Below are 14596 nucleotides of genomic sequence, written 5' to 3'. Positions count from 1 at the left end.
ATAGCACATAAATTATGTAAGGGTCTACACACATGGCGTTTTTTTAGGCACATATACGCGCATAATTGTGAACACGCGTTTATGGTGCCGATTTTTTTTTTATTCGACTGGATGGCAAGAGCAAGTGGGTGTGTAACATTGATTGGATATCGTTAGAAATACTTTAACTGTACGTAGTTTGCGCTTAAGTAATAAACGTATGCGCATGTTTAGGGGCTGTTTCACCATCCATTGATTAGTGTTAACTGACGGTTAAATGTGATACCGTCTCCGTCTATTCGAACAAAATAAATAGAGACGGCATCACACATAACCGTCAGTTAACACTAATCAATGGATGGTGAAACAGCCCCTTAGAGTAATAACTTGACAGGTTGAATTTAATTTAAAGTCTTGTTTTCTTTTTAAAGGTCCTAAACATTTTTTTTTTCTAAGTAATTTTGATTTTAATTTTGTGCTGGACTTTTTACTGCTTACGCTTTGGACGCAGATGAAATTTGGCAAAAAGTTAGTTTATAACCTGGATTAAAACATAGGATACTTTTTATTCCGATATTCCCACGGGATAGGGATAAAATCTCTAAATAACAACCGCTGGGCTTAGAGTCATGAAACTTGGTATGTTAGCTGGACATCTAGAATAACACATAGGCTACTTTTTGTCCCGATGTTCCCACGGGATAGGGATAAAATCTCGAAATAACAACCGCTGGGTTTAGTCATGAAATTGGGCATGGGTGTTTTAATTTAACGTCAGTGAAAACCACGATATAAGTTTAGGTAATACCAACGAGAATTTAATAAAATCCCGGAATTTCAATTCAACTGGTGTATCTAGTGATTTACGCGTGCGAAGCCGCGGGTAAACGCTAGTATAATATAAAATACTATGTTAATAGCTAATTTTACACGCTAATTCAAAAACTTATATCTCTACCATTGCTCGACATAGTTTCTGTATAATTTGCAGTGTCAGTTCCATGTCAAATCTGTTATCTATTTCTAGTCTACCCGGGTCATGTCTGAGACATTCGAGTAATATAGGCAGGATTGTTTCATTTCTGTCTTTATTATCTTTCTTTTATTCATTTTTGTTTTTATCTATCTTCAGTAGACAGCTTACACACTAAACTATTAGTCCTATTACATATTTACCCAGTTTTTTTTTAACACTGTTTAAGTAGAAATGGAATTGAATACATACATAGGATGAGGCAATGACTATTGCTTGAAAGGTCTAAAATAAATTATGGTACTCGTAATGGGTGGGCCATATCGCTCGAAGATCAGATAACCGTTGGGGGAGAAAGATCCTCGAGTAGCGACCATGTACAGGAAGACGAAGCATTGTCAAGCCTCCCACTAAATAGTCTGACGATATCGTGAGAGTTGAGGGCAACCGGTGGATGGTGGCTAGTTGTCACTCATGCATGATTCATTGTGACATGCTAAGGGGGAGACCTTAGTTCAGCAGTGAACAACTGCTAGCTGATGATAATAATGAAAATAATTATATACAGAAAGTTGAGAACATGAAACTACCGTGGGCCGCTTATATTAAATGATATTATACTGGATAACTCACGTCTTAAATCGAGTTTAGCTGGTCATGTTTCGGGCTAATTCTTAAGGGCTAAGAAGGCCTCTAGGAGCAACGAAACTCGGCGACTGCTGCAACACGCGCACTGCGCGCCGCCGCTCTGCTACCTAATACCGCTCTGCTAATAATACCGGCTAAGACGTGAGTTATCCGGTATAAATAATATCATCATCATCATCATCATCAGCCGGAAGACGTCCACTGCTGAACAAAGGCCTCCCCCTTAGAACGCCACAATGAACGACAACTCGCCACTTGCATCTACCGGTTTCCCGCCACTCTCACGATGAATAATGTCATTTAATAGCTTTTACTTGGCAACATTCTGTATTTGTGACTTTGTGACTGTATATTCTCATGCTTTTGTCAGCTACGTACTAAACAGTTTAAAAACTATAAATATCACGTATTTACATGCGTGTTTTATTTAGCTATTTATAATAATATTATGTTTCCGAGTATCTGTTCATATTTGTTGTAGGTACATTTTAATATTTATTTCTCTAATCTAAAATTACACCACTGCTAAAATTGAATCTTTACTTCTTTCTATTGTAAAGGTTGACGTTGTTGTAGTGGTATACAAAAAAACGTTTTTTATGAATTCCAGCTATCTTGTTTTGTTTTGTTGTTATCAGCTAGCCTGTTTGATACAAACAGGCAGCCAAACATATATTATCGGTATTTAATATATATTTAAGTACGAATCTATGTATTCAAGTGTATTATTTGCCTGATTCCCATAACACAAGTTTTGCTAACTTTGGGACACTAGGTCAATTGGTGTCAAGTGTCATAAAAAATAGACGTACATATAACAGACAGGCAGACGGACAGTGTAGTAATATTCTCTTCTTTGGTTACTTTTATAGGTGGAATCCTAAAAAATAACCCTTTTTTCTTGTTGCAGAGTAAAACACTAGACTTAGCGCTGGTTTCAATATACAAAGGAGGTGTAGAACTGGCTTCAGTCAGTAGATACGCCGGTTCACCGTATAACACCACAGATAGGTAAGTAAAGTATTTATAAGGTTGCGTTTCCACCAGAGATATGCGAGGATACGTCGCGAGTAACAGTTTGCCATAAACCAATAAAAACCCTTTACCTGTACGCGCTCCGCTGAGCTGTTTCCACTAGAAGCGTCTCTATTGGGTCTTGACAAACATTTTCCTCGCATTACATCCTCACACATCTCTTGTGGGGTTTACTAATGTTTCGGCGAATAACGTTTGACAACCTGTTTCATTTCGCAACTTTTCATTTCCCAACTGTTTAATGTTTCTGAAACTGTAAACATTTCAGGATTTTTATAAAACTAACCTTATTTAACCTAAGGGGTTCTACACGATGGCCCTGAAATAAATCCTGAAACATTTACAGTTTTAGAGTTTGCGAAATGAAAAGTTGCGAAATGAAACAGGTTGCCAAACGTCACGTTGCAAAATGGCAGTACTCGCTCTTGTGGAACACAATCTATTACTAGCTGATAATAACATCAATAAACCATGATTCTCAAATGCCATTTTAGCAAAAAACAAGACTGGATATCAAATATTATTTTAACTGCAAGTTTTTTGTTGTTGCTTTCTTTGGCGACTAAGTAAGAGATCTAAAGGTGCGCTTATACGTGCAATTTTTTGACCAATAATTGCTCGGCAACACGAATGGATCAATCTAGGGTAATTAATGGAACGACATGAAGCAATTTCAAAGAAATGCGGTACCTAATTGTTTCGGCAATATCGGCAATATTGCTTCTATTCTAAATTGCTCAATGTCGCTGATACGAATTGCCTAATATCCAGTGAGTATAGATTAAAGAGTGAAAATTACGTGCGGTAAAGAAACACTCATAACATAAAATAAATAAATAAATATAATAATGCTAATAGTTATTTATTTGTGAAAATATAGCATACAGACAGTAACTTTCGCATTTACTTTTTTTTCACACGTATTTTATTTAAAATATTAAATGCCTTCAATAAAACAGCCCTCGGCTAAAATAATTACTTTCTAAATACTTTATTATTACTCACTTACCTGGACGCTAAATAGGTACTTCATTACTTCTGCATCGTACAATTCACTGCCAATTCGAATACAAACTGGCAGGGACCATAATTCTACTGCACCGCGTTGATAATAGAATGTTGGACCATAAAATAGCCTATAAGCATGCATAATGGGCTACCCCTACGCTATCATAATATGCCATTTATAAGCCATACGATAAATAATAAATATGCCTTGATGTTATGAAGTCGGGTATTATATAGTTCCTAATGGGTTCGTATTACCGTATTGTCTAAGCAATTTATTTAATAAGTCTACTCCTGCGGATATTATGAGGTAGGCAGTGTCTATGATAGGAAAATTGCTAGTATTTGGTGTAATTTTATTCTTGTCGTTAGTTGAATGGCTATTTTAATACATTCTGGCATTTGTTCTGGTTTTTTGTTTGATGATATTTTTGTTTTTGCAAGTTTTTGATGATTTTTGCTACCAGATCATGCAATCTAACTGAAATCCCAGAAAAGGATAAAAATAGTTTTTATTAAGGTAAAAATAATTCCCGCGGGATAAAAACGAACTCTTCGCAAATTAAATCACGGGAAATAGCTAGTTCGTTAGTTTACATACTATCCTTTGTTGCGTGCTTACAATAAAGCTTTCTATAGAGAAAATAATTTATTTTGAATTGAATTTTGTTTTGAATATAATGTAGTCACTAATTTTTGGCTACATAATTTAACACTGGAAACTCATTGATCACATTTATAATATTATAGTAGGAAGCAGGTCGCAAATTGCTCTTTTACATGTCAGTTTTTAGAGTTTCGTAACCATAATGGCAAAAACGGAACCCTTATAGTTTCGCCATGACTTTATTTTTTTTTTTGCTTTTTTTTTGTTTATTTTGCTCAAAAATGTAAACTATTGCCATAGTACAATAAAAAATTCAAAAATATTTTTTTTAGTGCGCCTCCCATAGACGTAAAATGGGTGTTTTTTTTTTTCTCTTCGAACCTTGTAGTGTGGGGTATCGTTGGATAGGTCTTTTGAAACCATTAAGGGGTTGCTAAAATGATTTTTCAATTCTGTGATTTGTTGGCAAAAAATTCAACTGTAAAGTGCAAATTTTCATTAAAATCGAACGTCCCCCCCCTCTAAAATCTAAACCGGTGGTTGGAAAAATTTGAAAAAAATTTGTAAGTATCAAACTTACAAGGAAAACAATAACGGTTAAGTTTTCTTGAGAATTATATTAGTAGTTTAAGAGTAAATAGCAGCCAAAAGTATAAAATATACCTAAACTTGGAATATTCCGTACAAAATACGAATTCCTTAGAAAAATATTACTTATTTTTTTCGTAATGGCTATGGAACCCTATTTCGGGCGTATCCGACACGCTCTTGGCCGGTTTTTTAAGCTACCAGAGCTTTTGGAAAGACCATCGATTCTAAGAAGAATGCGCTACAAGGAACTTTACAGAAAGATTTTTTTTCACAGCAAAATAAATAAATTCAGGCATAGATACCGACATCTAGTTCAACTTCATAGAATGTTAATCTCGTTCAGGCCTCGTCGGTTGTCTTGGTTTTACTGAATAATCATAATGAGAAAGGAAACAAAAATGATTTTCATTTTGAGTTCCAAACATGAGCAAACTAGTTTAATTATACCCTCTTCTTATCTCGTGGCAGAGTAATGATAGAGAACCAAGTTGGACCGTAAAAAAACTGACGATTGAGTTGGTAGAACAATCTCAAGAAATTTCATAAGTAATTTAACTTCAGAAGTAAAATCGTTTTAAAATCATAAGCCGTGAAGTTCCTACTTTTACCGGAGACTTTGTAATTGGAATTGCTCACGCTCCCAGATTTTTCTGACTTAATTAACACATTCCTCTGGATTTGTTGGAACTTTTACGCTATGGGAAAGGGTACCGTTGCGTTGGTAATGAAACTCCTTGAAGCAAAACATTGCGTATTAAAATTTGAAATTAGGTTGGTGAAAGCAAAGGTTGTCGTAATTGACTCTTGAATTTGTAATTTTGTTTAGTTGACAACTTTTTTACAAGCTTTAAATTTGCTTGTCCTGTTTGTTTATTTATTTATTTATTTTAGTCAAATCTTGGAAGTTAAATTTGACCCACTTACTGTGGTCGGAGTGACTTGAAATTTGGCATGCTTATGTAAATTTGGTGACGATAAAAATCTGGTAGTGACATCCTGGCAGTGCGGCCAGGATAGTCTCCGCAAGACGAACTTTCCACCAGCATTGACTAGAAATTTGGAAAGAAAACGTAGTTTACCTGACAATGATAGCACAGTTAACAAAAAAAAGCTTGTATTAAAAATGTAATTTTTAGCAAAAACTTATTTAATTTAGCCAACGAAATCGAAAGATCGAGGCTGTGTACTCGACGCGTACCTCTATACCCATACTTTTTTATATGTTTGATTACGCAAAATAAGGGGTACGTATTTGAATATCGAATGTTAAAATACCGAATGTATTAAAATATCGAATGGGTCATAATATCGAAAAGGTATTTTGTTAAGACTGTATTTTTTTAGATCGTTATAAATCTAACCTAACCTAACCTAAAGGGTTCTACCTATACGATGCCGCTTTAATGAATTCTGAGAAGTTTACGGTTTCAGAAAATAAACCTTTCGATATTACAACCCATTCGATATTTTAACATTCTATATTCAGATGCGTTCCCAGAATAAGCTGTAATAATTTAAATCTTTTTACTTTTCCTAATATTTTTAAATGTGAAAGTGAGGTGGTTTGTTTATTCCACTTTCACGCTTTAACTACCTACTGGATTGATTGCAACAAAATTTGCATGTGACAAAATAAGATAACCTGAAATAAGCTAGTATTCGACATAGGTATATTAAAATTATTCCCCTATAATAAAACTTTGCAATCTTAACCATTTACATAGACAAAATTAATAATCTCCTAATGATTCACTACGCTTCAATTTAACCTCTTCACCGCCACAAAAGTAACGAAGTAACGTGCTCTGTACGCCACAGAAAAACCAGCGACTAATCAGTTTGATTTTTTATTCTATTGGAGAAGGATTAATATCGATTTGAATATTGGTCATGTATAGATGACTGGGCGTGTGAGGCATTCCATTGGCTATCATGACTAAATGACTAGGGCACTGAAGAGGCTAAATAGAATCTAAACCCAGTCGGTATAACAATAAGATTGGATGCTGCTTGGCGCGAGTACCTGAAGGTTAGATAAACAGTGGTTAATTTTCTTCGTAGCAAGCGAAGCATCGCAAACTAGCCGATATTGGATTATTCAATTGTACCTGCTCTAATCAAAACCGATAGTTGAATGTCACATTTAAAGTAAATTATTTCAATTGTTAAATTTTCGACTGGTTGACAGAATAATTGGAGACGAATTTTTTTCTTTTAGCAAACTTCTAAATTTTATAACTTTCGAATCGTATTTTTCCAGTTTACTTCTTTTTTCAAAAACGTTACACTCATCTTTCAACGAATATGTCTTTTTGGAATTGATACCTCACGCTAGTATTGGAAATACTTGTACACTTTGATTGTATGGACTTATTATTTACATTAGTATTCTCTTTCATCAAATCGTTAATTGATTAGCTAAGCAAACTAGTTCTATTAGTACCTACCGCGTGCATTGAGTAAGCAATAGGGCAAGTGCTGGTGACGGGCTGGTGCGGTCCAAGCTACCAACTGCCCACCCTTTAACCCAGTGGCTTTTAATACCCATATGACCTTCTGGGAAAACTGAATTTACCCCCCCCCCCTTTTTGTTGATCTATATTTATATTGAGCTTTTAAAACCAGTCTTACAATGTTTATTTTTTTTTTTACAATTGAATAAGTAAAAGTACAGCTACCATGTGCTGTAGGTACTTACTGAGTGGCGATCTATCATTTTTATTTTTTACTATTTAGCTAGGTATTTAATAAGATTAGGTGTTAATTATTAGGTTCCTTAATACCCAGAAAATACCCTGCGGGAGTAATTACCCCTAGGTTCGGAACCACTGCTTCAACCCAATGCATGCATTACATTGGTATCAGGTACTACATAAAAGGTGGGCAACCGAGCTTTTTAGATTTGAACTCGTGACCCTCAGTTTGCAAATCCAATACTATACCGCTGAACAACTCCTATTACAGAGCTATCGAAATTATCGATCTTATTACGTGTAAAATACACCAAAAAAAACATTACAACTCAGAAACACGCATTGTCCTAAAAATAGGACTAAGGTAAACTCCAATTCAATAGAATCTGACAATTCTGTAGACACTTCCAGCCTACTAATATAAACACCAGGCTGCCTAAGGCTTTGTGATGTGAGTATTATTCTTTTTTGATTCCTTTTAGATGATAATTGCAACAACAGGGACATATATAATCAAGTGTGCCCACGATAGGGTGTCTTAAATATGTAGAAAATTGACAGATTCTATTGAATTGTACTTTAGGTACATCGATTTTTCACCCCCAAAGCCCACATAGCAAATTTTGTCGAAATCGTTTTCATCTGATAAAGACAAAAAGAAATATTCAAATAGGTATTGTTCGTTTAAATTTTAATATAAAAGACAGGTGTGGGTATACATATGTAGGTAGGTAGGTAAAATGTATGTGGTTTCTATACTGCTTACTATAATAAAAAGTCATTGTATTATAAAGGTACAATTAAAGTAAACAAACGCAGCTATTTAAGTACCATTTATAATATTACTTTAGTTAAATTGGGCCAAGTGACTGCTGTATCAGTAATGTATAGCGATTAACAAGACAAAGTGAAAACTGTGCAGAAAGTGCCCAAGTTTGTCCAGAATAGTGCTGCTGGCACGCACATTATGGTATTGAGTATTAGGCATGAACGTAAAGCGGGTGGTAAACATCCCATTCAATATTATAAATGCGAAAGTTTGTAAGTCTGTTTGTTTGTTACTTCATCACATCTAAACTGCTAAACCGATTTAGATGAAATTCAGTATACAGATAGTTTAAGTTTCGGGGAAGGACATAGGATAGTATTTATCCCGGAAAATTGATAATTTCTCGCGTGATAGCGAGAGCCGAATTCCACGTGGGCGGTGTCGCGGGTAACGGCTACAAAGGAATATTGAATAATCATAAGAATCATTATAGGATGCTTCTGGATATCCTTGAAGCTTGATATTTGATATGAAGATAGCTCTTATACTAATAAAAAAAAAACTTCCTCTCATCGCTTCGCCAGTGGTGTGGAAGATGTAAAAAAAGTCATCATTACCATCATATCAGACTTAGGACGTCCACAGTTGGACATAGGCCTCCCCCATACATAGGCCTGTCGCATTCTCCCAAATTATTCAAATTTTCATTTCCCAAAAAACAAGTGCTTTGAGATATTCTCGTTAGAGTGATTGTGACTGTGGAAGTAGGTACTTAATCGTATTCTTTTTATTTTTATTTATATGCATTGTTTATTCATAATTGTATGTGTGTATCGTGTAAGTACCTACATTATTTACGTATATGTGTACATATGTATATATATATATATATATATATATATACATACATATATATATGTCATACTAATTGTTGTTTATTAGGTGTTTTTACTTATAATATGTTATATACCTATTCCGTTCTTCTCACTGTGCATAAATTACTGTTCGCCTATCTTTAAGTTTTCCTTTCCTGTTTAGGTTAGCTTGAAAAGATCCCTTTTAGGGATAGGTTCGCCTTTGTACTCTTTTGTGGTGTGTATTTTTGTGATTTATGTACAATAAAGTATTTACATACATACATACATGTGATCATAACGCGACCTCTTGTCTTCAACGCCTCAACCTCAGGAAGCAACTTGAAGATTAGTACGGAACTCAATTAAATGAACCCCAAACTTCGCCAGAGATCCCGATCTGTATAATTAAATTTTCTGAATAAAACTACTGCGTGATTGGAATGTAGTTCTACAGCAAGTTTCATGATAGAACTCGTAGGTACATAAATAATCACAGCACTAAGAAGATACTAAACAGTATGTAAAGCAAACGTTTCATAGTTATCTCAGTATACTAGTAGCTGTGGTGTGGGTTTTGTCGTATATTAATAAAAGCTAAGTAATGCATTTACTTACAATTTCGGAGATTTCTAATGCGAGGGCTCTTTATAATAATCTCAATACGTTTTATAACTTAAAAATTATCTAATTATGAATTTAAAACATAAAAACATCGTGCACTTGCAGGAAATACACGATAAAATTAAAATTCGGTATTATTAATCAAGCTATAAATTAAATCACTAGTTGTATTTTTTCAAAACCTCTACTTTTCAATTTGATATAATATTTTTATGTTCACTTTCATTTCAGAGAAAAAATTAAGGTAAATAAAATACTAATTCTTAAATCTCATGAGTGTTTAAAGGTTCAACAGCCACATCTAGACAAACATATTTGCATACAAATACCCTTTTGTATTTTACTGCTGACATTGTCTGGTTTTTTATTGCTCGAGTTAAAAACTCTATTTTTTTAGGTCGTTGCTAGTTCCTTTCATTTGAGTTTAGACATCATTCTGAATTAAGAACACTCCAGATGGTCTATTGCGCAACGCTTCTGACATTCGCAATCACAATCAAATGACAGCTTTCGCATCCAAAAACTATCATTACACCCGGTTAAAATTATCATTATCTGGTCTAGCCTTAAATTATTATTTTAAAGCGATAACCGTTCCCGATACCATCCCTGAGACCGTATTGCCTCACGTTTCTGACGATCGCGATTGCAATCAAATGATAGATTTCGCATACAAAAATTGACATTTGAATGCGATCGCAATACGGCCTCTGGTTTTAGAATAGGAAGGATTCTTCTCTTCCCGTGGGTGTCATAAAAAGTGACCAAGGAACCTAATCTGAGACTTGTGAGAGAGGGGAGCAGCACTCTATGTTGTCAACTAAATACTCCGGCGACTCCAGCTTTGCGGCGTGGAAGCTAAAGGGAAACAACTAATGTTTTCCCAAGAAAGCCATCATAAAGGTTTACTATTGATCCTCGTCCGAATGGCTACAAGCAGTATATTAAGTGAGGAGCGATTTGGAAGAAATCGTCCCCGGAGAATATCTGTTTTTAGCCCTAAACAGATTGATTTTCAAAACCTAGATTATTATCATTGCAAACTTAAATATTTGGAGGTGCAAGCCTGGATTCGAAATTATGATCCTCTGCTTGAAAGGCCATACTCGTAGGTTTAACCACTATGTATCCCGTAAGGTAAAAGGTGAAATGGCTATTGCTGGTTATTGGCCTATGGTAGGTAGCTACTTACCATAATTTCCTCCTCACTTTACGCGGTTACTACTGCTGAATCATAAGAACTTAACGACAGTTCTGCAAGCAGTATGATTACCAACTGCAACTTAGTGCTAAAAACTAAACAGTTTTCTGAAATATGCCCCTAGATGTTTATTGTGATTAATCTTCCACAGGCAAGTGAACCTTAAAATAGGGCAGCAGCTCGATGCCTGCTTCAACTGGAGCATGGCGCCGTCACAGAGCGAGCTGGTGGTCTTCGCTCGCGTCAGCGACCCAGTCGTTGATCTAGAGACGACACCACCAGACGGGCCTTGGCTGGAAGCGACGGCAGCCGCAGTCCCTTGGAGCTTGGGGGTCGATATTGCCATTTGGAATGCTGTCGGTAAGTGAAAATTACCAAAGTAATTCGTATTTTTTTTTATGTTGCCAAATCTTATGTTATACAAGTATAACATCTAACAAGAAACTCTGAGCCTATTTATAAGGTCTATGCGTCATCACTGGCCACAGACACTGGTTGAAGGCTTTCGGCTTAACTAATGGATTAAATAATTTTGGACGAAAATTCTTGCGGAGTTTGAAAGAATTGCTCTTTTATTGATTACTTAATCCATTAGTTAAGCCGAAAGTCTTCAACTAGTGTCTGTTGCCAATGATGACGCATATACCTTATAAATAGGCTCAGAGTTTCTCAGCAAGCTATGGAGAGTGCTTTGCTTGAGGTTACTCTATTCTATATTAAATCAGAAAATAGGAGATACGTAGTAGGTACGAGGGTCGCCGACATAGCCTAGTGAATTTAGCTTGTGGCAATGGTCAGATTGGTCATGCCATATTACAAGGACAATAGATAGCCGTTGGGGACGAAGAGTTCTCGAATAGAGATCGCGGATTGGCAAGCGCAGCGTAAGACGTCCACCAACGAGATAGATGGATGACTTCATTAAAGCCGCAGCTTCACGGTAGTGAACACGGATTTGTTAGATTATTTTCCCATAATCATTTATTCTTTGCAGCAACATTTATTTTCGCGTTTTTACACGAATTTTATTTTTACAGGCTTGTTTTTTCCATGAAGCTTATTATCACATTCGCGTTCTTTTTGTGTCGCATTTTTCCCCAGTTGCGTTTTTCCTCAATCTCAATCGGTACAGAAAAAGTCTCGACGGAGCTCCGGACGGAGGTCCTATCCTGGGTAGTTTGGCCCTTTGGGCCAATGCAAAACTAATATAACCTAAACCTACCTATGAGCCGTTAAGCCTGGTTGTGTGGTTTAGTAGTGGGGTACATAAGACTCGATGGGAAACAAGAGCTCTGTGATACCAGGGCTCCATCGACACTGTTTCTGTGTCGATTGGGATAGGGGAAAAACGCGACTGAAAAAAAATGCGACACAGAAAAAACAAGAATGTGAAAATAAGCTTCATTAAAAAAGCAGACTTGGAAATATTGCCTTCGTAAAAAAAAGCGAAATGAAAATTTGCTGAAAAGAAAAAATGATTATGGGAAAATAATCTAACAAGTCATAACGCGGAACCGAAGCCAGTGGAGGTCTATGGGGAAGGGTTTTGTCCGACAGTGGACATCTTAGATAGCGATGATGATAAGGGAGTTTCAATCAATGAAATGAACCGTCAAGTTAACGGAAATCAAGGAAAAGATGTTATCACCTGTCATGCAAAATTACAGCTTTCTTGTAAAGTTAAACCGCTGACGGATGGTCAGGGATGTAATTAAAAGTTCCTTGTATGACAACGAAACCCTATAACGCATATCCAAATCATTTTAGTGCAATAAAATGCAGAATCTTATTAGACTGAAGTTGTAAATTTTCCCCGCTACTGAACTCCAAGGGGTCGTTTTTAGAATATTTTTCATCACGAAAAATATTTATTCCCAAACGAATACACCGAGCGAAATTGCATCAAGTATCATACCGTATTTAATATTGCAGTTGTAAAATTATGCTGCAGGCGTCATTCTCAGGAGGCGAAAACTTGTTTTTTTACATGTTTAAATTTACTCTGTATTACTCATTTTAGGGTTGCGTGTGTAGTATCCAAAGGTTTTACTATGTAACTATACTAACGGGCTGTTTCACCATCCATTGATTAATTTTATTTGACCGATAAATTTGATGCCGTCTCCGTCTATTCGAACAGCACAAACAGAGACGACATCACATTTATCTGTCAAATAAATTTAATCAATGGGAAACAGGGGGTAAGTCTCGGCTTAGGGAGGATTTTAGGATCTGTTAATTTGTAATAACTTTCTGTACTACTTCTGCTACTGTATGTGGTGTACAATTAAAGAGTCATTGTATTGTATTGCATTGTGTTGAATTATCGTACACGTTAAATTCTTCGCAAGATTACTGGCTAGAATACAATACCCACAATCTCATCGCGTTTCTGATAAAATTTGCAAACGTACATGGCTGCATCAACTCCCTGAAGTAACATACTCATCAGTCAATTTTGTAGGTACAGTCGAGTTCATAAACTTGTAAGCAAAATTTGATCAAAAATATCTGAACACGCTTCTACGCCGTTAACAAGAGTCGTGTTCAGATATTTTGATCAAATTTTTGCTCACAAGTTTATGAATTCGACTGTGCAAGCCCATGTGTAGGTACAACCTCACAGAAAAGTTTCGTGCAGTAAAAGTATAGGTAATGGCATTGAAATAAGAGTTGATGTTGAATAAGAGGTGGCTTTGATTGTGATACATTATTAGATTCAGCATATGAATCGAAATTGCGGAATTTTACTTAATTCAAAAATTACTTTGCGGTCTTTAATTGCAATGTTTGCCGAGCCACTTGTTCAAAACTTCGTCTCTAAAGTTGGTGATTAAAATTTTGGATTCTTCGGGTTAAAAGAAGCCTCTCTCTACCGTTTTTTACTAGCGATTCGCCCCGACTATCATCCAGCCTATATACGTCCCACTGCTGGGCACAGGCCTCCTCTCAGAACAAGAGGGCTTGGGCCATAGTTCCCACGCGGGCCCAGTGCGGATTGGGCCCCGACTATGCTCAGTTACAATTTTCAAAGAAGATCTATAATCGATGGCATTTTTTTTATTTTTCAGCTCTAATTCCCAAAAACTACGCCCCCTTTACTTAAGTCACGTTTCGAATAAAGAAAGGATAATATTTTAGTACCTATAGAATCTTACGGCAGGCTCTTAGGCTATAAGCTCGATCCGCAATAAAACCTTGTCTGAGTACGCGATCACTGTAGATACTCATGAAGTCAGTTCAAGTCACTGGGGCATTTATTGTAAAAAGATTGCACTGAGAGTCGAGCTGACTCATTTAAGTTCTTAAAGGGCAATGAAAACGTCCTCTGTTCTAAATTGCAGGATTCCTAGTAACGAAACAATATAAATAATGTAAATTACAGACAAAGGTTCAATCAATTATCAAACTTTCAACAAATATCGAAGTTTTTAATTAAACCCCGAAATGGCTTCGACCTTCGATTGTGAAATTACAACAAAGTAATCAATAAAATGTACCAAAGCTTCCTAATGTACAAGCAGTTTGGGTCTCATTATGAAAATTACTGATAAATGTTTCGAGGAAATAACTAATATTAGAAATGTTTTTAAATCTGTATACAAAGTTTATGT

The 14596-nt window shown here is 35.8% G+C and overlaps 1 protein-coding gene across 1 annotated transcript in view; it reads left to right on the top strand.

Annotated features, from left to right (window-relative positions):
- LOC141436657 (uncharacterized) overlaps positions 1-14596 on the top strand; it is an 88256-nt gene that overhangs the window by 58536 nt on the left and 15124 nt on the right. The window contains 2 exon segments of the mRNA XM_074099677.1: positions 2511-2611; positions 11134-11342. Of these exon segments, the coding sequence (XP_073955778.1) occupies positions 2511-2611; positions 11134-11342 (310 nt within the window).

This window comes from Choristoneura fumiferana, chromosome 16 (genome assembly GCF_025370935.1).
Source record: "Choristoneura fumiferana chromosome 16, NRCan_CFum_1, whole genome shotgun sequence".
NCBI lineage: Eukaryota > Metazoa > Arthropoda > Insecta > Lepidoptera > Tortricidae > Choristoneura > Choristoneura fumiferana.
The sequence above is the reverse complement of the archived record's forward strand: the minus strand, read 5'-3'. Positions and strand labels throughout refer to the sequence as shown.